Consider the following 23,096-nt stretch of genomic DNA (forward strand, 5'->3'; position numbering starts at 1 on the left):
GACGCGATTGTATCGGTAGAATGTTAATTGAAAATTAAAAACCTTATACTGATATTTAACGTTCTATAATAAGGGACAATTTGTTAGCAACAACTAAAATGATTATTTTTATGAGAAGTTAGGAGAAAATATTTTTCATGTATAGACAAATTGATAGTTAAGTGGATTTCATTTAATGATTTGATTAATATGTTTAATTTATTTTTAGGAATTTGAGGAATGTCATAAGGAAGGAATTTAATGTTAGGTATCAAATTGATCCAGCAATGGTTTGCAATAGTTTTGTCCGTTTACTACTATTCCGCATCTAATTTTGGAAAGAAAAGTTGATTGTTTTATAGTTTACTGAACGCATTACGAGGAAATTATCAAAATACTTGTCTTGAATTTCTTAAACACGAAATCTTCTGTTCATTTCAAACTATATTAACCAGTTATTTGGAAAATTTCATGTTTATTTTAGTTCACATTTTGAATTTTAATGTAAAATTACCATAACAGTCCTTTATTTTGACCGAATGAATTTGGAATCAGAATATCCAAAGATTCAAATCACGCAATCATAATTGGTTGGAATTCAGAGACAAAAAATTAGCTGCAGCCAGACATGCCAAATTCAAAAGTATAATTTAAATAATTCCACCTCGTTCTTATCGATTTTTAAATAATGGCATCTGAATTATTCAAGTATAGACCAATTAATGTCTACTCTAAATGGTGTTCTCGATTACATTTATGCATTTTATATTTAGTAAGATTAACATTCGAGTTTGCGATTTATGCATACATATCTGGTCCGTTCGAGTTTCTCTGTAAAAACAGATTCCGCCACCGAAGATTGTTGTTCCGATATCGAGTTCCCCTCCGGCAATTTACTGACTTATTTCTTAATAAATAAACGACAGTCCTCATTTCTGCGATACAAGTGAACTGAGTATTTATATAAAAACATTTTCTGTATAAGATATTAAAATTGCTGCAACATGAGCTCCAACTCTATCAGACAGGACTTTCAAAATCCAATAAGAAACTGTGAAATCAGCGATCGGAGCGCGCACAACGTTTCTGTCTAATTATTCTTCAACCACGGTCACGATTATTTCAAATGGACTATCATATAAACGTATATATGTTAAAACCAGTTCTATAGCAGTTGGATTGATGTTTCTTTTTTAACGAACAGCTGCGATAGTTCTAAATAGTTGAAGCACTTGTGATGATAGAGGAAGTAACAATTATCGTTTTGTTGAAGTAATAACCAGTTATTAAATAGCTGTAGGAGTTTAAAAAATAGACATTCAATAGAAAATGATATAATAGAATTGATTGTTGATAAAGAATCATATTTATATATGTATATATGTCAAAATAATGATATCAGATCTTTTTACAGGTTTTTTAAAAAAAGATTGAAATTTTTTAAATTCCAAATTTGTATCTGGAATTTAAATATTCAATCGAAATGAACATAGAATCACGCAAAGATCGATTCAAACGCGATCAATTCTAAAGATATCCGTAGGCGAAATTCACTTCGCGTCCACCTGCCCCTTTGATTTATTATGGATTCAGTATTAATTTGATATCCCTTTTTGCTGCAGCCCCTTGAGCGATCGCATGGAGGTTTGCCCAGTCCCCATTATATGTGGTCTCGGACCAATCATAATTGCACATGAGCCTCGAGATAATGCAAACTTCGATACGATAATAACTTATGGACAGACTAATAAAGAAAGAAAAGATCAAATTAAATTAATGTCCAAAGAATTTAAGTTGTCGGTTTTATAATTAAGCTTTATAATTTTAGAAACATTTGACAAACAAAAAGATTTATTCTAACAAGTTTTACAAATTAGAATGCAAGAGATATTTCTCATAATTTTTTATTCGTATTTAAAGGATTCTGAATTGTACAATTTATTTCAATACTACGTAAAAAAAGTAACGTAATCATCAAAATATTTAAATCTTTAAATATATTGCAATTACATGTATGTATAGTTCACAGCATTTTTTGTATCGTTATTGCCTATATCAATTTGCCTCACGCTTATGGCGTCATATTTTTATACCTCGCAAGTCCAGTACAGGTTTATGGTGAGAACGTTGTTCGTAAGATATTTACTAGTTTCCCATCTTTTATGAAAATAATCTCTAGTTATGTATTTTTTAACGTATACATTTTGCGCAAATTAATTAAATTTTTCTCGTGTATTAATAATTATTCTATCATAACATTTTATAAATGCCAATGTTGGATGGATGGATGTTTGTTAGAAGTTATCTCCAGAACGGCTGCATGGATATATCTGAAATTTGGCACGGATGTAGAACACAGTCTGGAAGAACACATAGGCTACTAGTGAAATGTTTTTTTTAATTCCGCGCGGACGGAGTCGCGGGCGACAGCGAGTATTATTAAATTAAAACGTTAATCCAAACGTATTGTTACTTGAAATTAAAAAAAAACTTTAGTTACCTTAATATGTTTCTCTAGATTTTACAATAGCATAATTTTGAAGCAACTTTAATCAGATTGGTTTGAGTCTAACGCGTTGAATATTGGAACAGAGATAAAACGGAAAGTTTGTTAAAACTTTTACAGCCTATTTTAAATGTTTTGTTTCCACTTAAAGCTTTGGTTGTTTATAAAACGTAGTAATATGAAAAAACACATGGCGTATTCTAGTTATATAAATTACTTAAATATTAATGTTGCTACGGATATAATCCAGTCGTGATGGAATATCAAATTTTTCGACGAATCGTGAAATCACCGTGCAGTTTGCTTGTCCTTGGCGGGTCAAAGGCGTCAGTTCTTTGCGGAGGATATTAATTATAGCAGGGAATATAATAACCTGGCATTATGCTTTGCATCTCGATTATTAAAGCAATCATAACATAATGATGGCAGCGACGAAAACATTGCGACTGCGCATTATAATTTTGTGATTATTTGTTCATGTCATATGAGCATGCGTACGGTTTTTTGAAGATAACATAATAAATATATTCATTTAAAAAATGCCAATGAGATTTTGGAGTCTGGAAAGTTTTATATCTGAAAAAGATGATGAAATGATGGTGATTTTGTAAAAAACCAAGTCAAACCCTACTTAAAAGGTTCTATACTAAACTCTGGTAGCGTCAGACAATAAAGTTAACTCGTTCACGCAGTAAGAGTATCTACATTTTTTTTATTTTATAATTATTTTATTAGGTCATTTTTATTCATATTAAAACCAAAGTGTAACATATTTTTATATATAATCACAATAAGCATTTAAAGAGTGTAATTTGAAAAAAAATTATAATTTTAAACAATCCTTTCCGACGTGAATGAGACTGAAAATTAGTTTAAAGTCAGTTTTGTAAAAGTCAAACGTTAAAATAAATATCTCTTCTATCCGTACGTTCTGATTTCTTCCATTACCGGGACCAATAGAAACAGATGAGTCATCGGATTCTAAACTAATTACGGACCGTGTTATAAAAAACGCAACGCAACTTAATGCGAGACGAATAACTCAGTCGAATTTCGAGACTCATCAAAAATCACTGACGCTGCGTTCCATGGGTGATGCCGTCGATATAATTAGATGAACAACAAAAACATTTACGAAGCAAATGTATTACAAAGGTACATATGTAAATTATCGTGTGAATTTTTTGATAGATAATTTTTATTATGACCAAAAATGTGACGTCTGAGATGACAAATGACTGGTGATATAAAATTGCGCCTGTTTTATTGCGATAAATAAATAAAAATGTGTTCGTTATTCTAGACTTTTATAGACACTTTTTAGGTACCTATCAAAAATGCAGACTTGTCTGTGTATTTTGAATTTTCACAAACAGGTAGTGTTTAAATTTACTTTCATTTTAGATAGCAAGTAAATGGCCAGTTATAAAAATTTCAAAAAGCTATTTTTATATTTTATGACAAGGCGGTTCTCACGATTCTCTCTCTATATGTAAAAAAGTATGCATAATTGTTTTTGCGTTTCTAAAAATCGATCTGATGAATAACAATTTTTGTTATGATCTGATAAAGTCCAAAAATCAATTGCATATTAAATAAATTGATTTTAATGTGAAGTAGGCGTTGCTTTAGTTTTCGAATTTCTAAATCATATATGAATTAAAAATAAATATGTATGTTGAGTGTGCAGCTGTAAAATTCTACGTTATTAATGACGTCACATATTTTAACATTCGTTGTAACATCATATTAACAGAAGCCTCTTAAAGCGTAGAGTTGTTGACTTTTTTATATTGTGCAATAAAATGATCTGAATCTCTCGGAATGCCATCGACCCGGATCGCGGTACGCAAGCCTTCGTTACATTTACAATTCGACCATATTATCATTCCTTAAATCGGATTAAATACATTGCTGTTTGAAGACCAGCTTATAATTTAATATAAAAAAAATATTAGATACGTTGCCAAGTAATACATGCAAAACATAACTACTATAAAATCTTTATTTATAATTAGCTTTTACCCGCGACTCCGTCCGCGCGGAATATAAAAAATGCACACAAAATAAAAAATGTTCCTATGTCCGTCTCCTAGTTCTAAGCCCCATAAATTTTCAGTTAAATCAGTTCGACCGATTTTGAGTTATAAATAGTGTAACTAACACGACTTCCTTTTATATATATAGATGAAAAAACTATGAAAGAGTAAATATTTTTTAAAGTTCAAAACTCGATTTCAAATTGTTGATTAACTTTTGCGTCATAAAATAATCTATTCTAAGTAAATTGTGTCGTAAATATTTCTCGATTACATTCTATCTAATTATCGGTAGACGCTTACGTTCCAATGCTCGTTAATATATTGTCTGTTGTAATTTGTAGTTGTAATTGTCTATCAAATTATGTAATTTCCAAGAAGTTTGTACTACGATCAAGAAACTTTATAAATATTCTGTTTCCGAGTAGAGGCCGGATGTAGCCACGGTCGGCTGCACATCTGCAACTTGAGTTACACCGACTGCCGCTTGCATATAAAGACACTACTTATCGCATCCAGACTTAACAGAATTATAAAACACAAACATGAGTCACGCTCTGATGATGAAGGATGAAGGGTTGGGATTAAAGATACATATACATTTTTTAATGTTCAGAAATTTGTGAGACGCTCGTGTGTACACTTGAGTTTCTTTTATTTTTAAGTAGATGTCGCTGTTCTTGTGAAAAAATATTTATCCTGATAATTCAGAATATAAAGTTAAATGAACTGCACAAGTACTTTTGAATGCTAAATTCTGTTAAGGCACGTACATAGGTAATTGCTAATTTTCAATTTATTTTAAAAAGAAAATTTTCTTCACGCTCAAAATATTAACTAAAACTAAATATGTTGTTAATTGTCTTACCTGTGGTCTCGTAGGTGGTCCTGTCTTCGGAATGCCTTGCCACAGATGTCACACGAATAGGGTCGCTCGTCCGTATGAGTTCTCTCGTGGATCAGAAGATTGTAGGATTTAGTGAATTGTCGGTTACAGAATTTGCAAATGAATTGTTTCTTCGGTCTGGATGCTCTGCCCGGCGCTCTCAGCAGCCGCCTGTCGATGTGCGGATGCATCTGGTGCGGCCCCGCCCCGGGCGGGAACAGCCCCGCGCCGGGGAATGTGAAAGTGTTCGCGGCTGTCGGTGAAGGTCCCGGCGCTCCAAGGAAAGCACCGGGTGGTCCGTATATAGGCGGTTGAGACGAACTGTCTGATATCATTCCGTCTATCGACGGCGTTCTGTGATGGGGTAACAGCATTGCTGCGGCCGCCTCACGTAAAGCTACCTCTTTCCGTTTCTCTACCATCATAGCCATTAGGTCAAAAGAGTTCCGTTTTGTGAAGGTCGCAGAATTTCGATCAGGTGAACTTTTTGCAGGCTCCGATCTGTCTCTATCGAGTATTCTTTCGCGTTCGATTATTTCAGAGGGCATTAACGCTGGATGCATTTCGTTGGGATAGATTACAGGGTGCATCGCTCTGGTGGGTACAACAGGAACGAATGCCGAGGATTCACGGTGAGATGACGCGAGGAGCGAGCCAGTCGTTATCTGGCGGTGGTAAGGTATGGAAGCATCGTAGCTACTGCTTTGACTTCTACCGCTGGACGGCGTTCGTTGTTGAGTCCTTTCAGCTGAACTTGCGATAAACTGATCATGTCTAGAACGAAGTGGGGCAGTGACTGGACTGTCACCAGCGGGACGCGGAGTGGACGCCCGCGATACAACCGGTCCACCGTTGTCCGACATTGCGCTCGATAAATCATCTGAAAAAGAAAAAAATAATTGAATACTAAAATCTTTAATAAAAATCGGTAAATCTGCAGAGCATGAAAATATTGACGTTATTTTAAAGGCATTTATATCTTCGCTTGCATCTCGTTATACTTAAATAATTCATCGCGAAAAGAAAAAGCGGTTTACTTAAGCTAATTGTTGATTATTATCATTAAAGCTTTCACTATTGGACACTGAAATTTCGTTGCCATATCAAACTTTAAAAATAGTCAATTAAAAATATTATTATTTGTAGAAGTATTTCCATAGACATGTATAAAGCAAAAACCTAGACAAAGAATTAGACAGGACATTCAAGAATTAAAGAAGTAATGTCCAGTTCACAGACCATAGCAATAACAATAGTTAAGCTGCATATCGGATTACAAATATTATTTGCTTGATTATTTTAGAGGATAATGTAGGCAGGTGTGGTGCGCATACTAATTTATGGAACGAGAGACATAGTTAATTAGGTAGCTCTACATTGTTACCGTCACAAGTCGCTCATTACCATAAAACAGCCATTTAGTTCTCACAGAGCGCATTGACATTTCGAATGGACGAGAACGCTTTATTGACCTCCGTATTTTTATTGCGATAGATTGATAGAATAATTAAATTTAGTAAAGTAAGAAGAAGTAGGAACGATAATGCTGTACCATGTTATTTCCATTAAGATTATCTCCTACACAAAATGTTTCTAAAACTTTAGGTTCTCAGATGGCATAAAATACTTCTATATCTATGGCTGATATTAATGTGTACTTTCAACTTACAATTATAGCATCTTCATCGAAAATTTGAATTAATGGTTAAAATATGTATTTTCCTTTAATCTGCATTATTAAAAGCGCAGGATTTCTATTTTATTATTATACATTTATCTTATGCATCATTCAACAGTTTATACCGAATGGTGTGTGGCTCTTAGCTTCTGGTGATATCAGAAAATGTTAATTAATTACCGGATTCGAATTCGAAAACGATATTAATGTCCATATTTGATATGTTGCTATACACTGCTTAGTATACGACTGTTATTTATTCTTTTTTAAGTCTCGATTCCTTTGCTGATTATTAATTATGAACCAGTGATATGTATATCTATTACCGATTACTTTAATTAACATACTTTTGAATATTAATTAAATTTAAAATAAATGCTTTTACATACCATTATTTGTAAGTCATAGTTGAAAATTCAAATTTGACACAGTATGAATGGTCTAGACATTTATAAGTTGGTCCAGAATTATCATGGTTTATAGTCTTACACATTCATCTGGCCGAGTGAGGGTGGCGCTTTTATAGCTTTATGTACTCGTATGAGTTTGTCGGACTATAGTTGGTTAGGTTTAAGGTGCATTATGTTGTAGAAATCCTCCGCGTTATGTTGTTTTCAAGTAATGTACTGATTCATTATTTTACGTTCCGCACGATTGTTAATTCTGTCATGCAGTTGCCACTGCTATATTTTGTCTGGAACAACTATGCTTCTGTTTATTTAACAGTTATACGTCAGTGAAAACATTAAGGGTTTTACGATTGCTCTGACCGTTTCCATCTGAAAGGGTACCAGCAATAAAAACGTGCGACGCTTTTACTGTCTTGTTTGTACAGTCAGAGCTCTTCGCGGTGTTCCACATTCAGAACGCCTTGTTCCTTGTAACGACCCAACTTTTTACATAATAACCAAGGTTGCAGTGCGTTGCACAAACATTAAAGTATAAAAACAATAAGTCATTACCTATCTTATCTTCATACAGACACATTTAAAATCTGCGTCTTATTGGCTATTGTTTTCACGTGACTGTTTCAAAGCTTAAGAAACTTTCATACGACTGTTTCTTTTAAGTGGAATACCGACAGATTCCTCGATAGTACTCACAGAGTATTTTCACAAGGTTTCCTGTGTGTCGTTTTTATATCTTTGAAGATACAAGAATAAGACTAGGAATATTTACAGTTGAAAGCTTATACAGTCCATTATGGGGTGGTCAGACGTTATTACAGTTCTCAAAGGCCATTCATTAGCAAATCTTATTTTAAGAATAAATTATTTGTATCGAAAATTAATTTCGAATATTATAATTGAGATAGAATATTTTTCTACCATCAATTAAAATTTACGAAAAGCAATTTGCAATAAATTTATGAAATCACGATGAATTTCAACTAGATGCAAAAAAAAATATTAAATTTTATACGTAAATATTTAATTTTTATTGATCATTAAAAAAAGAGCGAAAAACTTTGACTGTTGGTTACAAAGTCGATATAAAAAGATTAATCTCGAAATCAATTTATTGAAGCGAGATCGAAAAAGAAGGCGAGCGTCGGCCCCACATTTCACTACAAGCTGCCAGCTCTACCGTAAAAGCCTCCCGATCGTCCGTCTCGGTCGCACTTCACCTTTCTTCGTCCGTCTCTCTCGGACTAATGTCGCGCCTGATCGAGTTTCTACCATCTTTCTTGCTCTGAAGTTGTACGACTACTTTATCTGTACTTTTTGGTTTAGTAACTTAGAGATATGAATATGTATGCGGGCGGTGTAGTTAGTAATGGACCCCGGATTGTAATACCCGGTCATTTCAATAACGTAAATGTTTAAAAAGAAATGTATTTCGTATGTAGATCTTACAACAAGCGAACGTTTCAAACGACTCCACTTTGTCTTATAGTTCCGCTCAGATGTAGATGAGATAACGTCACTTGAATTAACTGTTGAAGATAGAAACAATTTGAATATGTGACGCTAAAATAATTAATTAATTAAAAATAATAAAAAAAGTTACTAGCTGTCGCCCGCGAATCTGTTCGCGCGGAATTAACAAAAAACATATTAAGTAGCCTATGTGTTTTTTCAGGCTATGTTCTACATCAGTGCCAAATTTCATCAAGATCCCTTGAGCCGTTCCAGAGATATCTTGTAACAAACATTAACATTACATTTTTTACAGAAATTACGTTTATATTAAAAAAAAACAATACAATGAACTTAACAATATGGCGTCAACATTGTCGGTAAATTTCTATTCCTTGATTAAATGTAACTAAATGAAAATTTATTATAATTTATGGATCGAGATCCATGTTAGAACAAACTATGAATTATTTCATTGCTCGAATAACTCGCACTGAATATTTCAATAAGGTTTAAATATTAACATGATGATCAATATTTATATACTGTCTTTTAAGTTTACCTCCACTTTATAGTAAACTAGCTTTTACTCGCGACTCCGTCCGCGCGGAATAAAAAATATCCTATGTCCTTTTCCTGGTTCTAAGCTACCTGCCCACCAATTTTCAGTCAAATCGATTCAGCCGTTCTTGAGTTATAAATAGTGTAACTAACACGACTTTCTTTTATATATATAGATGTATTACTTTATGTAAATATTTTTTTATGGAACTAATGACATCTACAGACACTTGGTTCGTACTCTTCTTTGCATATATTCCTTATGTGAATTTACAATCGTGAGTTCCTTTTTTCAGAGGTTTTATGATAAATCAAATTAACCAGCTCTCTTTCCTTCCCCACTATTTTAATATTGCTCTATTCTATAGCTCGTGTTTCGTCTATTTTTACTAAATCGATATAATTAAATGGTAAATTGACATTCAGTTTTTTTTTTTCTTTTTTTTTCATTGAATGATATAAAGTGTCAATCTACGAGTATCAATGTTTTCTTGACTGGCAATTAAGTAATTACAGTTTATCGTTATAATAACTGTAAATACAAGTTTAGATACCAAATGTACAAATGCTAAATTAATTTATAATTGCGCAATAACGTTTTTGAACGCCATTTTACCTGGAACTTGTTTTCGGCGTCTTGGAAGGTTGCAATTGTCCCGATAAGTGTTATTTGTTGTTTGATTAGATTGCATCTTATCTGTTGATGGTTGATTAACTACCATGCGCTAGATGGAAAGGCTTCTACTATGCAGGCTACTTGTCGAATTTTAAATTGTATTTTTTTGAAAAAAAAAAATTGACTTGTAGTCTAACTGCCGAAACTAAAGATGTTTAGGAAGCTGCTTAGTATAGATTAAATGACCTTTAAATTATTCTGAGTGTGTGAGTGAGTAAGTAGTCTTAAGTCCTTAAGTTTTAACTGTACAGTTCTGTATATTCAAAACTGAGAATCATATAATTAAACTGAAAGTTCAAAATTTACCTATTCTCGTACCATTTCACTTAACCAAACGTACAGTTAAAACTGTGCAGATAAAACTGAACGTGTGTAGTAAATACCGCGGCATTATTAGAAATATTCATAGACGTAATTATGTCTGCGATATTATGTTCGTGTAAATTTTTTTCTTTATAAAAATGTAATAAGATACTTGATAAAATACGATAATCAAAGGCACGAGGTTTTTGATAATGATTACCTATATTTTTTTATTTGATGTGACCGCCGCTATGACACGCGCGGATAATGTATCATAAATATGTTGCGATAGACGAAAGCGAACATATCTGTGTACTATTATATACGAACAATATTTTAATTCGTCGATTCAATTAATTAAAATTAAACAAGGTAATCTACTTGTATGGAATACATAGGAGTCAAGTTTGAGATGAAGTCGAGGACAGAGATAAGTGGAAAAACTAATTAGAAAAGCTGATCCCATCACCGTATGAAGATTACAGGAGTCGAAGTATCTACCTACCCTGTGTTTTGACACTACTTTGGTACGACCTAACCTTTGTCAATAAAGACTACACTTTACCTTTTGTTTTACAAATTATTTTAAACTTATAAAAAGGTCACCGGAAAATATATCCGTAAGTTTCACTGCAGTAGCACATGTGAAACATATTGCTGTCTCTGTTTATTTAAAACTTAGAAGGATCACTACAAGGTCTTGTAGTTTGTAAGTTGCGGTAGTGGAAACCCAAATTTCTTATCGTATTGACGTAATTGTGACTTAATTAAACTGGTATTAGTACATCTGTACTTGCAAACGTCAATAAGTGTTTATCAGAATAATTAAATTCCCATGTACTATTCGATAAAGAAGTTATTATAAAACCGTTATACATGAATAGGTTTATATATTACGTTATATAAAATATAGCTTTACCTTAATACATGTAGAGATTATTTCCAAGATAAGATTATATAACAATTTACCTTTTACCGAAGTTCAGTCAGTTTAAATGACTATTTGTAACTCGAAAAATGATAGAAAGAATAAATCGAATGTTGCTTTTGTATATTGCTGTAAAGTATGCTTCGAAAGTTCAGAAGCAAAGATTGAAAGGTAGAGCAAGTCAAAAGAGTTTCAAATAAATCAGTTAGGTAGTAAGTTAACTATATTTTCTTTTAAATCTTTCATTATCGTGAGTGGCAGCAAAGTTTTCAGCAAATGCGATGTCACACATGTTGCTACTTATAGGCGAGGCTTTTTTTGAGAGCCATTATTTTTCAAAGACTAGGTTGAAAATGGTGATATCCTTTGAAACAAAAATCACCTATCTTCTTTCAATGCTAACTTTCAAAGAAGATTCAAGTGAAATTTTATTGGAAACAAACTTACAATTGGTCGTACTGGTTACCTAAGGATAAAGGAATACAAAACCATTTCAATAATTAATGTTAATCTTGAATCCATAAATAAGAAACGTTATTAAATAACGCTGTTAAAATTATCTAAACTATTACAATTTCTATTCAGTAGTCTAATTTGCTTTTAAATGTTAATTTAAATGATAAAATATGAATATTTAAATCTTAAGTGACCAGTTAAGTTAGAACAGTACATATACCAAACAGATGTATGAAATTTCATCTCAGTTAAGTAGCTAATAAGCAAGAGTCTTGGCGACGTTTGTATCGCATTATCTTTATTATCTAGTCGACATTTAAGTAATAATACCTTTTGGTATACAAATAAAGCTTATATTGCAATAAACACAAAGCAGAAATAATTTTCCACACACAGACAATGGAACGATAATTATAATCTAAGCGAAATCCAGTGGCACAAAACGTTTTAAATACAATTGTAAAACAACAATCGCGCAAACCACGGACCGTTACTTGGGGCTATTATTCTCAACTCCGGTGGTATTACCATTAAAAAAAACAGATAAAAACAAAACAATCACCATATTCATGATAGTCACACGCATCCATCAGACATATGACTATGTTATAAAACAGGTAGCGAAGTCAAGCGCACCCTGTCTACCCAATTTATTCCACATCCGTTGTATTATATTACGTATTCCATATAAAAACGGGACTCACAAGGCGACGGGTTGTCCGATCGATCGTAGGTCGCGTCCGCACTCCAGTAGTCAGGTAGTTAATCCACAGAGTTTACAAACCGAGGGTCCGAACCGTAAAATGCTAGGCTCTTTGCAATTTTTTGTCACATTTCACAGTCCAACCGCAGCTAGTGGCACGAACAGGTGAATAGGAGATTAGTGGAGGCGCACACAACAATAGACGCACTGTACAGGCCATAAACAGTTAATAGACACTGCGGTTAAAAAGTAAAAAAAGTTCTTTTCTGTACTCTTTTTTGTACACCGTGGCACTAGGCACATATCACTATGTTCGAGTACACACTGAAATCCACTGATACCAAATGTTTTTTATCACTGTAATAGTACTTTGCGCTTGAAGCTGCGCATGCGCATGCGGCGAGCGCTTGGTGGGAGAGAAGCGCGCGTACTACTGCGCCTACGTCGTCGGAGGCAGTAGCGCCCCAGCGGCCCCCGCCCCGCGCCGCCCCGCCGACAGCCGCTGCGCCGCCGAAGCCTTCGATTCCACACTGTTTTTACTTTGGAAGCAATAAAAAAGGGAAAGATATCGTTGGATTGTTTATTTTTCATGTTAGTAGCTTATAAGTCTTGTAAATTGACGCCGCCTTCGACTGTTTAGATTGGCCATCATGAATTTCGTCCAGAGTCGCTAATTGATCAAAAATGTTTGTTCAAATGTTTACTGTGCCCTAATATTTTTTGTACTAATCCTGAATGAAGTCCACAAAATCATCTGTCGGTTGTTTATTCTTTCCTATATGAACTAGCTGGTAACCGCGAGTATTTACACATTTATTATTTGTTTCGATAAATGTATTAGTCAATTTTCAAGCTTTACTGATAAAGTAAATATATTTCTTCATGGCATGGATGGTAATAGTTGTAGTGTAGTGGTAAAAATACGATTATCAGTTTAATTTATACTTTATTACAACGAAGTCTATTATTACAGTCACATAAATTATATTTAAAAAAAGTCCCATTAGGAACATAAACACATACATATGTATACAATACAACTACGATTCTAAAACTGACAATGATTAATTGAATCTAACATAAAAAGCTTTCGTCTACGAACATTTGCACAAAGAAATAGAAATATATCCTTTGGTATCAGAAGTGATATTTTCAATTATTTACAATAAACCATTTCTAATATTTCAACAATGGAACAACCAGGAAAATAAATCGCGTAAATATATTTTTCAAATATGTGATTAAAATTCCGCAATTAAATTTTCTGAATCCTTATTTACTGAACACATCACAATATATATTTTATGATTAATATATAACATATGATAGAATGAATTATATGTTAGCGTGCACTATTATTTGACAACAATTTAAACAAAAATTATTAAGTATAATATATCAATATTAAAAGACACTAATACATAATTTCTAAAAGCACAAAACCGAGTCTGTTTTAGTTCAAGTCTTTATTCATTTCTTTTAAATGTATTTGAGCTTTTACACGATTATCTATACATTTATTTTTTGATTTATTTCATCTATTATTTAATATTTTAATGCACAATTTTAAGTCACCTAATATGGACCACAATCTAAAGGTTTTATAAAGATTTTTCTTCTTATATATCTACTTAATAATCTGATATTAATTTTAATATATCAATAATATTCGAAACATATTTCAAAATAGAATTATTTAAGAAATTAATTTACGCTGTGTGAGATAAAATTTTTGAATAGAAATAATTTTACAACATCGATAAAATATTAATATTATACATTAAATTAACATGTATTTAAAAAAAAATATTTTATTCTAATGATAATCAATTTGAATTGTTCTTTTTGGTTATCTCTTCATAAAGATTTACATCTAAGATGTAGTTACTACACTAATACCATAATAAGCTTTGGCACACCAATATAGTACAGTCGATTACACTAGCTAATTACAAAGAAATAATCAAATTAATAAAAGTTCAGTGTACGCGACTGTACCTGTTTTACCGTCTCTAATGTAATTCTGAACTACTTTTTATAGGATAATTTTCATTTATATTATATATTTTTGAATAATATTTTTTCCAAAAACGTCACAATATGATATCGTTATCTATATTCGTTAGAATCTTAACTACAATCTATATTATATTACTTTGATAGAAGATTACACATTTCATTTCCTTGAACCTTGTTATTCATAATGAGACTTTACCCGAAATATGTTTAAGGAAAAGAAAATGTTTTAATTCTCTTATTAATTTTCATCCGTTACCAACTGTTGTCTTTTTCGTCAATCTTTAATTTGACAAATTATGAATCAAGTTGTAAACTATATGAATCTATTTTCTTAGTGAATTCATATTATAAGTTTCATTTCATTATTTGACTTTGACCGATACATAAATATGTATACAACGGTATATATGACAGGGACTACGGAGTCACTTCGTTATATAGTCAAATCATTTTAATATTGTATGATTCACCAGTTCATTATATGCCTGGTTCTATTATAGGTATATACTGACAGTCATAGTCAGTCAATTACATCCGTTAGTCATTAAGTGTTTATTCTTCAATATTTAAAACATGATAAAGTCTCATTGCTTTCAGTCACTTCTATAATTAAGTCATTTAAATTTTTTTAACACTTTTATTTATAACATTACTTCAGAATAACCTCATAAAGCTATGCTTTTAAAAATAATGTTCCTTTTCGATGCACCGTTACAAATTATCTAATCTTAGTTTAACTTCTGGTTAAAACAGCACGATTTCGTACTGAGTATTTTAAAGGACCCACGCGCCCCGGTAACAACGGGTGGCGTACACGTGGACGTCGCGAAGGCTATCAATTTGGTATGAGTGAACTATAGCCTTATTGCAGCAGTTCGCACTCCAGTATTCTTGTTAAAAACATGTTATCTCTCCTTCTGACATTCTGAATTTCTATTCATAGACGTTATTATGTTTTTAAGATTATGTTTGGGCAATGTGGACTCATGGCCATACTTGTAATAATCCATCCGAAGTCAACTCCATTTTATTTTTACCTATATTTAATACTTTTTATGGAATTTAATATTTTGAAATCTCGAATTTATGTTTTCTTTGACATATCAGGCAGGGTTTAGTTTAAAATTGGGACGGGTACTAGAGTTTACATTCATTTAGTTTAGTGTTTAATGTATAGTGTGTACACCTTAAACAAGATTAAAAAATTAAGCAATTATTTTAATAAATATAACACTTCTGATATAATTTCATAAATCTTATTAACAATATAAAATAAATACATCATTGATTTGAAAGATACATTTTATGTTTCTAAATATTTCTGATTTTAATTTCGTTTACTATTTTTTTTTTTTAATGATACAATGCGGTTTGTAATTTTGGTCGGTTGCGTAAGGAAAAAAAAATAGAATTACAAAATAATAACTACTTAATAACTACTATATTTATAAAATAAATTATACAATATCGAATGAGTCTTCGGAAATTATAGTGCGTCGTCAACCGGCTTTCATCCATCTATCTATTGAATACTCCAAAGCTGCCATCCATCTGTAAAAATAAAACAAAAATATTAATTTCATTAAAAAACCTATCCCTCTCTTATATTAGATAGATGGAAAAAATATTTTACAACTAAAAGAAACGGTTCAATAGTTTTTAAGTTGACTTGAATGAATCTTGTACCGTGGAGATAGGACACAACAAACTATTTACTAAATTATTTGCACTGTGGACTACCACTGCCGGAACAATCAAACCAAAAAATACGGTATCATTCGTCATTAAAGAGAACATAACATTATGTGATTTTTTTTTGTTCCTTATTACAGAAGACCTATGCTGCATGCAACTCACCGTTTCCTATCCATCTCCGACTCGGTGTGGAAGTAGAAGTGCCGCTGCTTCGTCTCCGTTGGCATCACTTCGAAGGCATACTTCTTACCGCCCGTAGCGCAGCTCTGAACCCTATACCCGTGTAGACATGCCATACCTAGAAATAAGGCAGATTTTTATAAGCTATTCAATGTTGCACTTTAAATCTTTAAGAAGTCTTCCTTTGTGAAGTATTTATGTATTATGTTTTATTAATTTCATTAAGATCAAGGTATTAAAATACTTCACTTTAAACAAAATTATATCAAATTCCAAAAATACAGGTAGATATTTATAATTGCAAAGCAAAAGGTGTTAAACGGATTAGTTGACTTCGAACGTAGGTAAGTTAACTTTGTGTGTAACAAAGGATAAGCTCTTATTTCTACAGTACAGAACATGCATAGGGAAGGTAATCCATTTTCTCATAAACAGAGCACGTTATTTTATGTAGAAAGGAGGATTTATTAAACAATGAACTGTATAATATGTGTATGGTTAATAAAAAACTTGTTTTATTTATTTTATAAAATAAAAAGAAGAGAAAGAAAGCACCAACCGTTGGTTGTATAAAATATATCGTCATCCCTGTCATTATCTTCGACAAAACAGATAAAACAATATGGTTTAAACGAGTATTTCGGTTTCGGAAACCCACGATAAGTAAGTATTCTAAGTATCTCAAGTAAGTACTCTAATAAGATCATTAAAAATAATTATTTCAGTTATTTTCTATTGTAGTTATTTATTATATCTGAATCATTTGGTGATGTAAATTGCGATAAAAAACTGTTCAGTAAAATAAAACTGATAAACACTAACCGAAAGCACTTTTACTATTGCCGTCATTATAGAAGTATAGACAAGCGTCCTTCAACACGCAGTATCGTTTTGCCCACGATTTCCATTTGGAGCCGAGTTTCATCAAGTATCCGAAGCAATCTGGACGTAGAATTGATGATGGAGGAAGTTTCATGTTCCTCATAGTAACTTCTAGCCAACCATCCCGCTGAAAATGTTGAAATACATCAGTTTAAAATTGTTGCATACAACTTTTTGTGAAAAGTCATTCACCTTTAAATAAATTAAATTCAACCTAAATGACAGGATTGTATTTTAAATTAATTTGAATGCATAAACACTGCGATAATTTATGTAATTGTAATTGTATTCAAATTTAAGTTGAATTAAATTAATTGAATGAAGGAAGGTGAATGTGGTTTATAAATATGTTCAATTTTGTACAAACATATATTTCGACTTAATCATGCTAAATCTAAAATTAAAATACTATAATTAAAAAACATATTGATATGTTTTTGCTATGCAACGTCAAAAAATTTCTTATAATATTTTAAGAATCACGCCATCTAGTGGTGATTAGATTTATTACACCTGGCAGTGGTTACCTGATTGCTAGCGTCGATAGCGTGTGCCAGCACCGCGCGCCATCTAGCGGACGCCTCAGCAGTGTCGGCAGCTAGTTGCAATCGCGCGCCACCGCCACGCTGCAAGCGAAAACCAAACGGCCGACCTGCGTCTTCCTCTGTTAGTTGATAGTTCACCAACATCAACGCTCCCACTGGATGGATGCTCTGAAAAGTGTAAAATTGGTTTGTTTTAAAAAATTAAAAATAAACATTTGGAAAAAACAATAGCATACAAAAAGGGGGATAAAAAATTCGGGATACTTACTGCCACGCCGATTTCGTAATTGTAACTAAGTCTTTTAGTATAGATCACTAAGCGACACCAAAAAAACTACACTAAGGTATGCCTTTAGTGAAAAATTTAAAGACTATGAGAGCGGCAGTTAGTCACTCACCGTGCCTTAATCAATTGCTTATCTATTCTATGACATTGAGGACATTTTATTTGATATTACGATACCTCTTACTCACCGAATCAGTTTTATAATAATACAAGCAGTTGTCTCTCTTCAGCACGAACCAGCGGCGGGTCCACCGTGGCGGCGGTGCGGGTTGGTGTGGTTGGTGCGGCCGTGGCGCTGCACGCCAAAGGTAGCCCGAGTACAGTGCCGCGCCGCCCTCATGTGCCAGTGAAGCCACCACATCGCAAGTTCTTGCCACCTGGAAAGATATACCAAACTTTTCACCACTGAATGCACCAATATAGTAGATATCGTTTACTCAGTAGTACTACAGTAAACTTATTATAGGGCAGAAAGTGGTCTAATAAGAAATAGGCTCAGAAATGGAAGAATAGGGAAGTGAGAATTTACATTTTCTTAATGTTATTAAAAATCGACCGATAAAATACTCACTTCTAGCTCCAAAATTTCTGAACCGGAGTGGGCAATTTTCACTACTTCTGAATGTGTCTTGTCCAAAACGTTAATTCCTGTAAACAAGGAAAATCCATGAATTAGTCTTCTTAACTTCACATCACATCTTAACATCACGAAAAATGTTTTCAAATACTAGATTATAGTATAAACTATAGAAAGTAATTTACCATTAACTGCGATGACAATATCTCCGACTTCCAACCCTGAGGTCTCGGCAGGTGTGTCAGGCTCGATTGCCGACACCACCACGGGTTTGCTGCCATGGATCCGGAAACCAAACTCTTCATTTCCACGTCTCACCACCACCGTTTTGTCGCTCTCTATCCATAAATCATTAATAAATAATCAGCAGTTAAATTAACATTAATAGGTTCAAGTTCATAAATGATATCAAATCGTCATTTATATTGCATTAAAAGCATAGAAATTGAAATTGTATTGTTCATAACAAAAAGCAGGAAAGGGTCAGTAAATAAAACAACGAGTATTGATACACATTATAAACAGTTTTAGTTGCTATTTAGTTAAACTTTGTTATATGCAGTTACATCACATCTCTATACATACGAGTATAAATTACTTACGACATCAGGGTATCAAAACGAAGTCAATTCAAATCGATCTGATTAAAATCAATAGTCTTTAAAAACTGCACACAGCCAAAAAAATAGAATAGTATAAAAATCTAGGAAAAGTAAACACTTCAAAAATAGACAATTCAATCATCCTATCTGAGAAGCGTGTATTTTTGTAATACAGACTTACCTAATGATTCAGATGACCTAATATTTTTTATTTGATCCAATACAACCGGTAGTGGATTTCAAAAATACAACGACCATGACACGAATACAACGGATAACAAATGCCGAACGGATATAACAGAATTTCTGTCATAATGACTTTCGCCAGATGTTTTGGCCCTATGCCTGAATCGTCGATATAAACATTGTCTTCATTCATGGTATGATATCGTACAAATAAGCCAATTATCATTTGATCGTGTCACGTAAGTTTTTTGAAGGAAAATACCGTTAGTAAATCTGCATATAATTGTAAAGCAATTCAAAGATGTGTGTGAAGTCAGCCAATCCGCCCTGGGACTGTGTGGTTTGAGTAAAACGTAATCATCCCTTAGTTAAGGTGGGCTCCAGTTTCACTTGGAACTTAATGGTCTGATGAATATAAATTACTCAAATTAAATTAGCTTTTAATAGATATTTTAGTACTACTTGCATTGCACTGAAAAAAAAACATAGAAAAAGGAACGTCATCAAACTGACATTAGATAAGAAAACTTTTCATAAACACGAGCAAATTCTCACGTAATGTTATTCGTATAACTTAAAGAAGTAACGTTAGTTGTTTAGTAGTATTAATTCTCTAAAAAGACGTTACAAGCTTTACCACAAGTTTCCGCTGCGACGAGTTTGTTGATCTGAGTCTGCCGACACCACAATACTAGCATCAGCTTAAAAATCTCTTCCAATTTCTGCCGTAAACTGCCACTTGAACTAGCCAACATGTCTCTAACTAAAAAGATCTAACAAGGTTAAAAGAAAAACAAATTCCGCTGTACATTGATAAGAATGGTATATCTGTACTTACATCTGTGCCCCATGCTCTTGTAAAGTTATCAAAAATTTGAAGGATCTTGACCCTGATTCGTCACTAGTTCTTTACGCGCATGCACTATTACCAGGATGACGTCATGCCACAATTTCCCGATGTCAAATCAATAGAAAATAGAGGAATTACAGCTGCGTAATGAACGAACACCGTCTGGCCGCAGTCGCGAGTTAGCTTCGACTGAGTGCTGACGTTCAAGAGCTTATGGAATTAAATTTAGTTCGCTTGAGTTCGGTCAGTAACGGTAGACCAGATTTACTCACCTATAATTAAATTTTTAACCGTATCTAAATTTGATAAAGGTGATTCATGTTTATCGTTGAACATTTGAAAAAATTCAATGCCACGATTAATATTATATTTTCTTATATATATATTTTCTTATTATATTTTCAGTAAGAATTGTCAGTAACTAGTCAATTTGTCTTACATAATAGATGAGTAAACGTTAAAAAAATCCGAATACTTATAAATCGAAAGAATTTAGGGGACACATCTAAAATAATAGATGTTACTATTTAAGCGGCGAGAGTGCCGAAAATAGCGGCGAACGTCACAGTTCCGATGTAACATCTACAGTTTGTGCGTTACGCTAATTGTGACACAACTCTTAACTAAATACATATTGGCAAAATATTTTTGCAACACCTATATTTATCTCATCTGGTTTAACCTCATCGTAAAGCTAGAGTACCCTTTCCTACAATGCAATCACGAAATTCGAAGGATATTGACGATGACAATCCAGAGCAACCTCAAAAGTAGAATATAGAAAGCGGAAAGTCCTTCAATCTCGTTCAAATACCGGAACACATCTGCTGTTCTTCTGGTATTGTGGACGTTTATTGACATCAGTAATCAACTCACGTAAGGTCCATCACTTGTCGCCCCTTCTTTTATAAATAGCATTTGGGAAATGTCAAATGTACAAAACAAAATGATGTTCTTACCGAATGAATTGTCCGCCTGCCTTCTGTTGAGTTCAATGCATGCTCTTCTGTGGACGAGCCTGTGCGTCAGCGCCACATATCTCTTGTTGAACTCCACTTCTGACTCCGTGGGGTCTTCATGACATGAATCCGTTGTGTCTATTAAGTCTGAAACGTGTCGTAAGTAAATTCTATATTCTTAAGAATAGGATCACGACGTGTCTTATTTAATGATAAATAATGGTGATGTGTCTATACTTGGTTATTTCCCCTCTCTTAACTATAATTTTCATCATACTTTCCATTTTCACTTTTTGTTTCCAATTTTACTCGTGATGGCTTTTATCTTTTTTTGTTACACTTACACTTGAAAAAGGGATGCATAAACTATTTCATATCATACCTGGCGGTATCCTAGTCCAGTGATCATCATTTTCCGACAGCATAATCCAGTTGCCGCACCACCATGGCGCTGCGTAGACACCCTTCTCCTCACGACTATTCTCGGCACCCTCCGAGCTGCCTGAACATTCTTCGTGCTCTGTTGTTGAGTTCCAAGTTTAGTTATTTAAAATCCTCTTTCAATTTCAGAAAAGCGATCATTACTTTTAAAAACAACATTTTAATGAGAAGTGGCATATCGAAGATGTACTCGATAATAGTACTATTTTAATTTTCACCATGTCCAAATCACGAATGATCATAAGCAATGGACGGAAGTAATTAAGACTTAAGGATAAAAATTAAAGCAGAATAAATATCATTTTCGTTATAATGAATGGAAGTACGAGTATATATTAATATCATAGTTCAAGTTATATAAACCACTTACCATCTGGATCTACACTGGCATTGGATCCGCCGAGCTTGTCGAGGCTGTTCCCAGCTGAGCGTGCTATACGTGAATCTTGAGGTTTTTCAGTAGACGCGTATTCTTCTTTACCACGTTCTTCAGACTGTATGTAATAATTAATTATAAGAATTAAGTGAAAAAAACAATGACTGTTTATTAAAGATATATGATCATATAAAAACATACCTTTGCGCGCACGTCTTGTCTGTGTCGATAATGATGTCTGGATTTGTCTTCAGACCGATATCTCTTGTCGAGCTTTTTGTACAGCCTTGCTCCACTTGCAGGTTTTTTGGATGGCACGCACGAAGGAGAGTCAGCGAAACCAGCAGGTGCTGGTACTATATCAGGAGTGGCATCGGCATATGATTCCTAAAATTCGTAAAAGTAAATATTGAAAGGTTTCAAGTAAATGATATCTAATTATAACCGAGAAGGGAAGCGGTTATGGACTTTTATAAACGTTACCACCTCTAACATTTTGTCTTACTCTCATTCATTATGTTGTTGGCTCTTCAAATACTATAGTTACATCATAACTTACGTCAGTATGAGAAGTTCTGGAAGCTCGACTGTCGTGATCATGTGTGGCAGTTACAATATGGACTTCCTTGCCACAATGTAAGCAATGCGCTTTAGCTTCACCATCAGCAGCCACAACACTGTGCTCCGTCTGTTCTGAATAAAAAACTGAATCTGACCCTGGAGAAACGGATCGGAGTGATTCTGCAGAAGCCGCTTTCGCAAATTTACCTTCTGTAATAGATACTTTAATTTTGAAAAACAATAAGACGAATTAGACAAAAAAAAAACGTAATTTGAACGACGGTTGAATTTTGCATAATTTACGAATTTCAACAATTGGCAGAGAAATAATGTTTGATTTTAGACTTATTGATATTTTCTTAA

General features: G+C 33.2%; 2 protein-coding genes across 2 annotated transcripts in view; both read right to left on the reverse strand.

Annotated features, from left to right (window-relative positions):
* LOC106709785 (protein bowel) overlaps positions 1–12,995 on the reverse strand; it is a 29,615-nt gene extending 16,620 nt beyond the window's left edge. Inside the window, exons 1-2 of the mRNA XM_014501662.2 lie at positions 12,576–12,995; positions 5,393–6,290 (exon numbers count right to left, since the gene is read on the reverse strand). Of these exons, the coding sequence (XP_014357148.2) occupies positions 5,393–6,273 (881 nt within the window). The 5' untranslated portion in view covers positions 6,274–6,290; positions 12,576–12,995. The remainder of the gene's footprint in view (positions 1–5,392; positions 6,291–12,575) is intronic.
* A 3,053-nt stretch (positions 12,996–16,048) lies between these two features.
* The window catches only part of LOC106709768, a 128,194-nt gene continuing 121,146 nt past the window's right edge, over positions 16,049–23,096 (reverse strand). Inside the window, exons 25-36 of the mRNA XM_045681167.1 lie at positions 22,732–22,943; positions 22,374–22,559; positions 22,167–22,290; positions 21,738–21,875; positions 21,356–21,502; positions 18,944–19,096; positions 18,753–18,829; positions 18,370–18,558; positions 17,878–18,063; positions 17,291–17,477; positions 16,451–16,586; positions 16,049–16,144 (exon numbers count right to left, since the gene is read on the reverse strand). Of these exons, the coding sequence (XP_045537123.1) occupies positions 16,093–16,144; positions 16,451–16,586; positions 17,291–17,477; positions 17,878–18,063; positions 18,370–18,558; positions 18,753–18,829; positions 18,944–19,096; positions 21,356–21,502; positions 21,738–21,875; positions 22,167–22,290; positions 22,374–22,559; positions 22,732–22,943 (1,787 nt within the window). The 3' untranslated portion in view covers positions 16,049–16,092. The remainder of the gene's footprint in view (positions 16,145–16,450; positions 16,587–17,290; positions 17,478–17,877; positions 18,064–18,369; positions 18,559–18,752; positions 18,830–18,943; positions 19,097–21,355; positions 21,503–21,737; positions 21,876–22,166; positions 22,291–22,373; positions 22,560–22,731; positions 22,944–23,096) is intronic.

This window comes from Papilio machaon, chromosome 15 (genome assembly GCF_912999745.1).
Source record: "Papilio machaon chromosome 15, ilPapMach1.1, whole genome shotgun sequence".
Lineage (NCBI taxonomy): Eukaryota > Metazoa > Arthropoda > Insecta > Lepidoptera > Papilionidae > Papilio > Papilio machaon.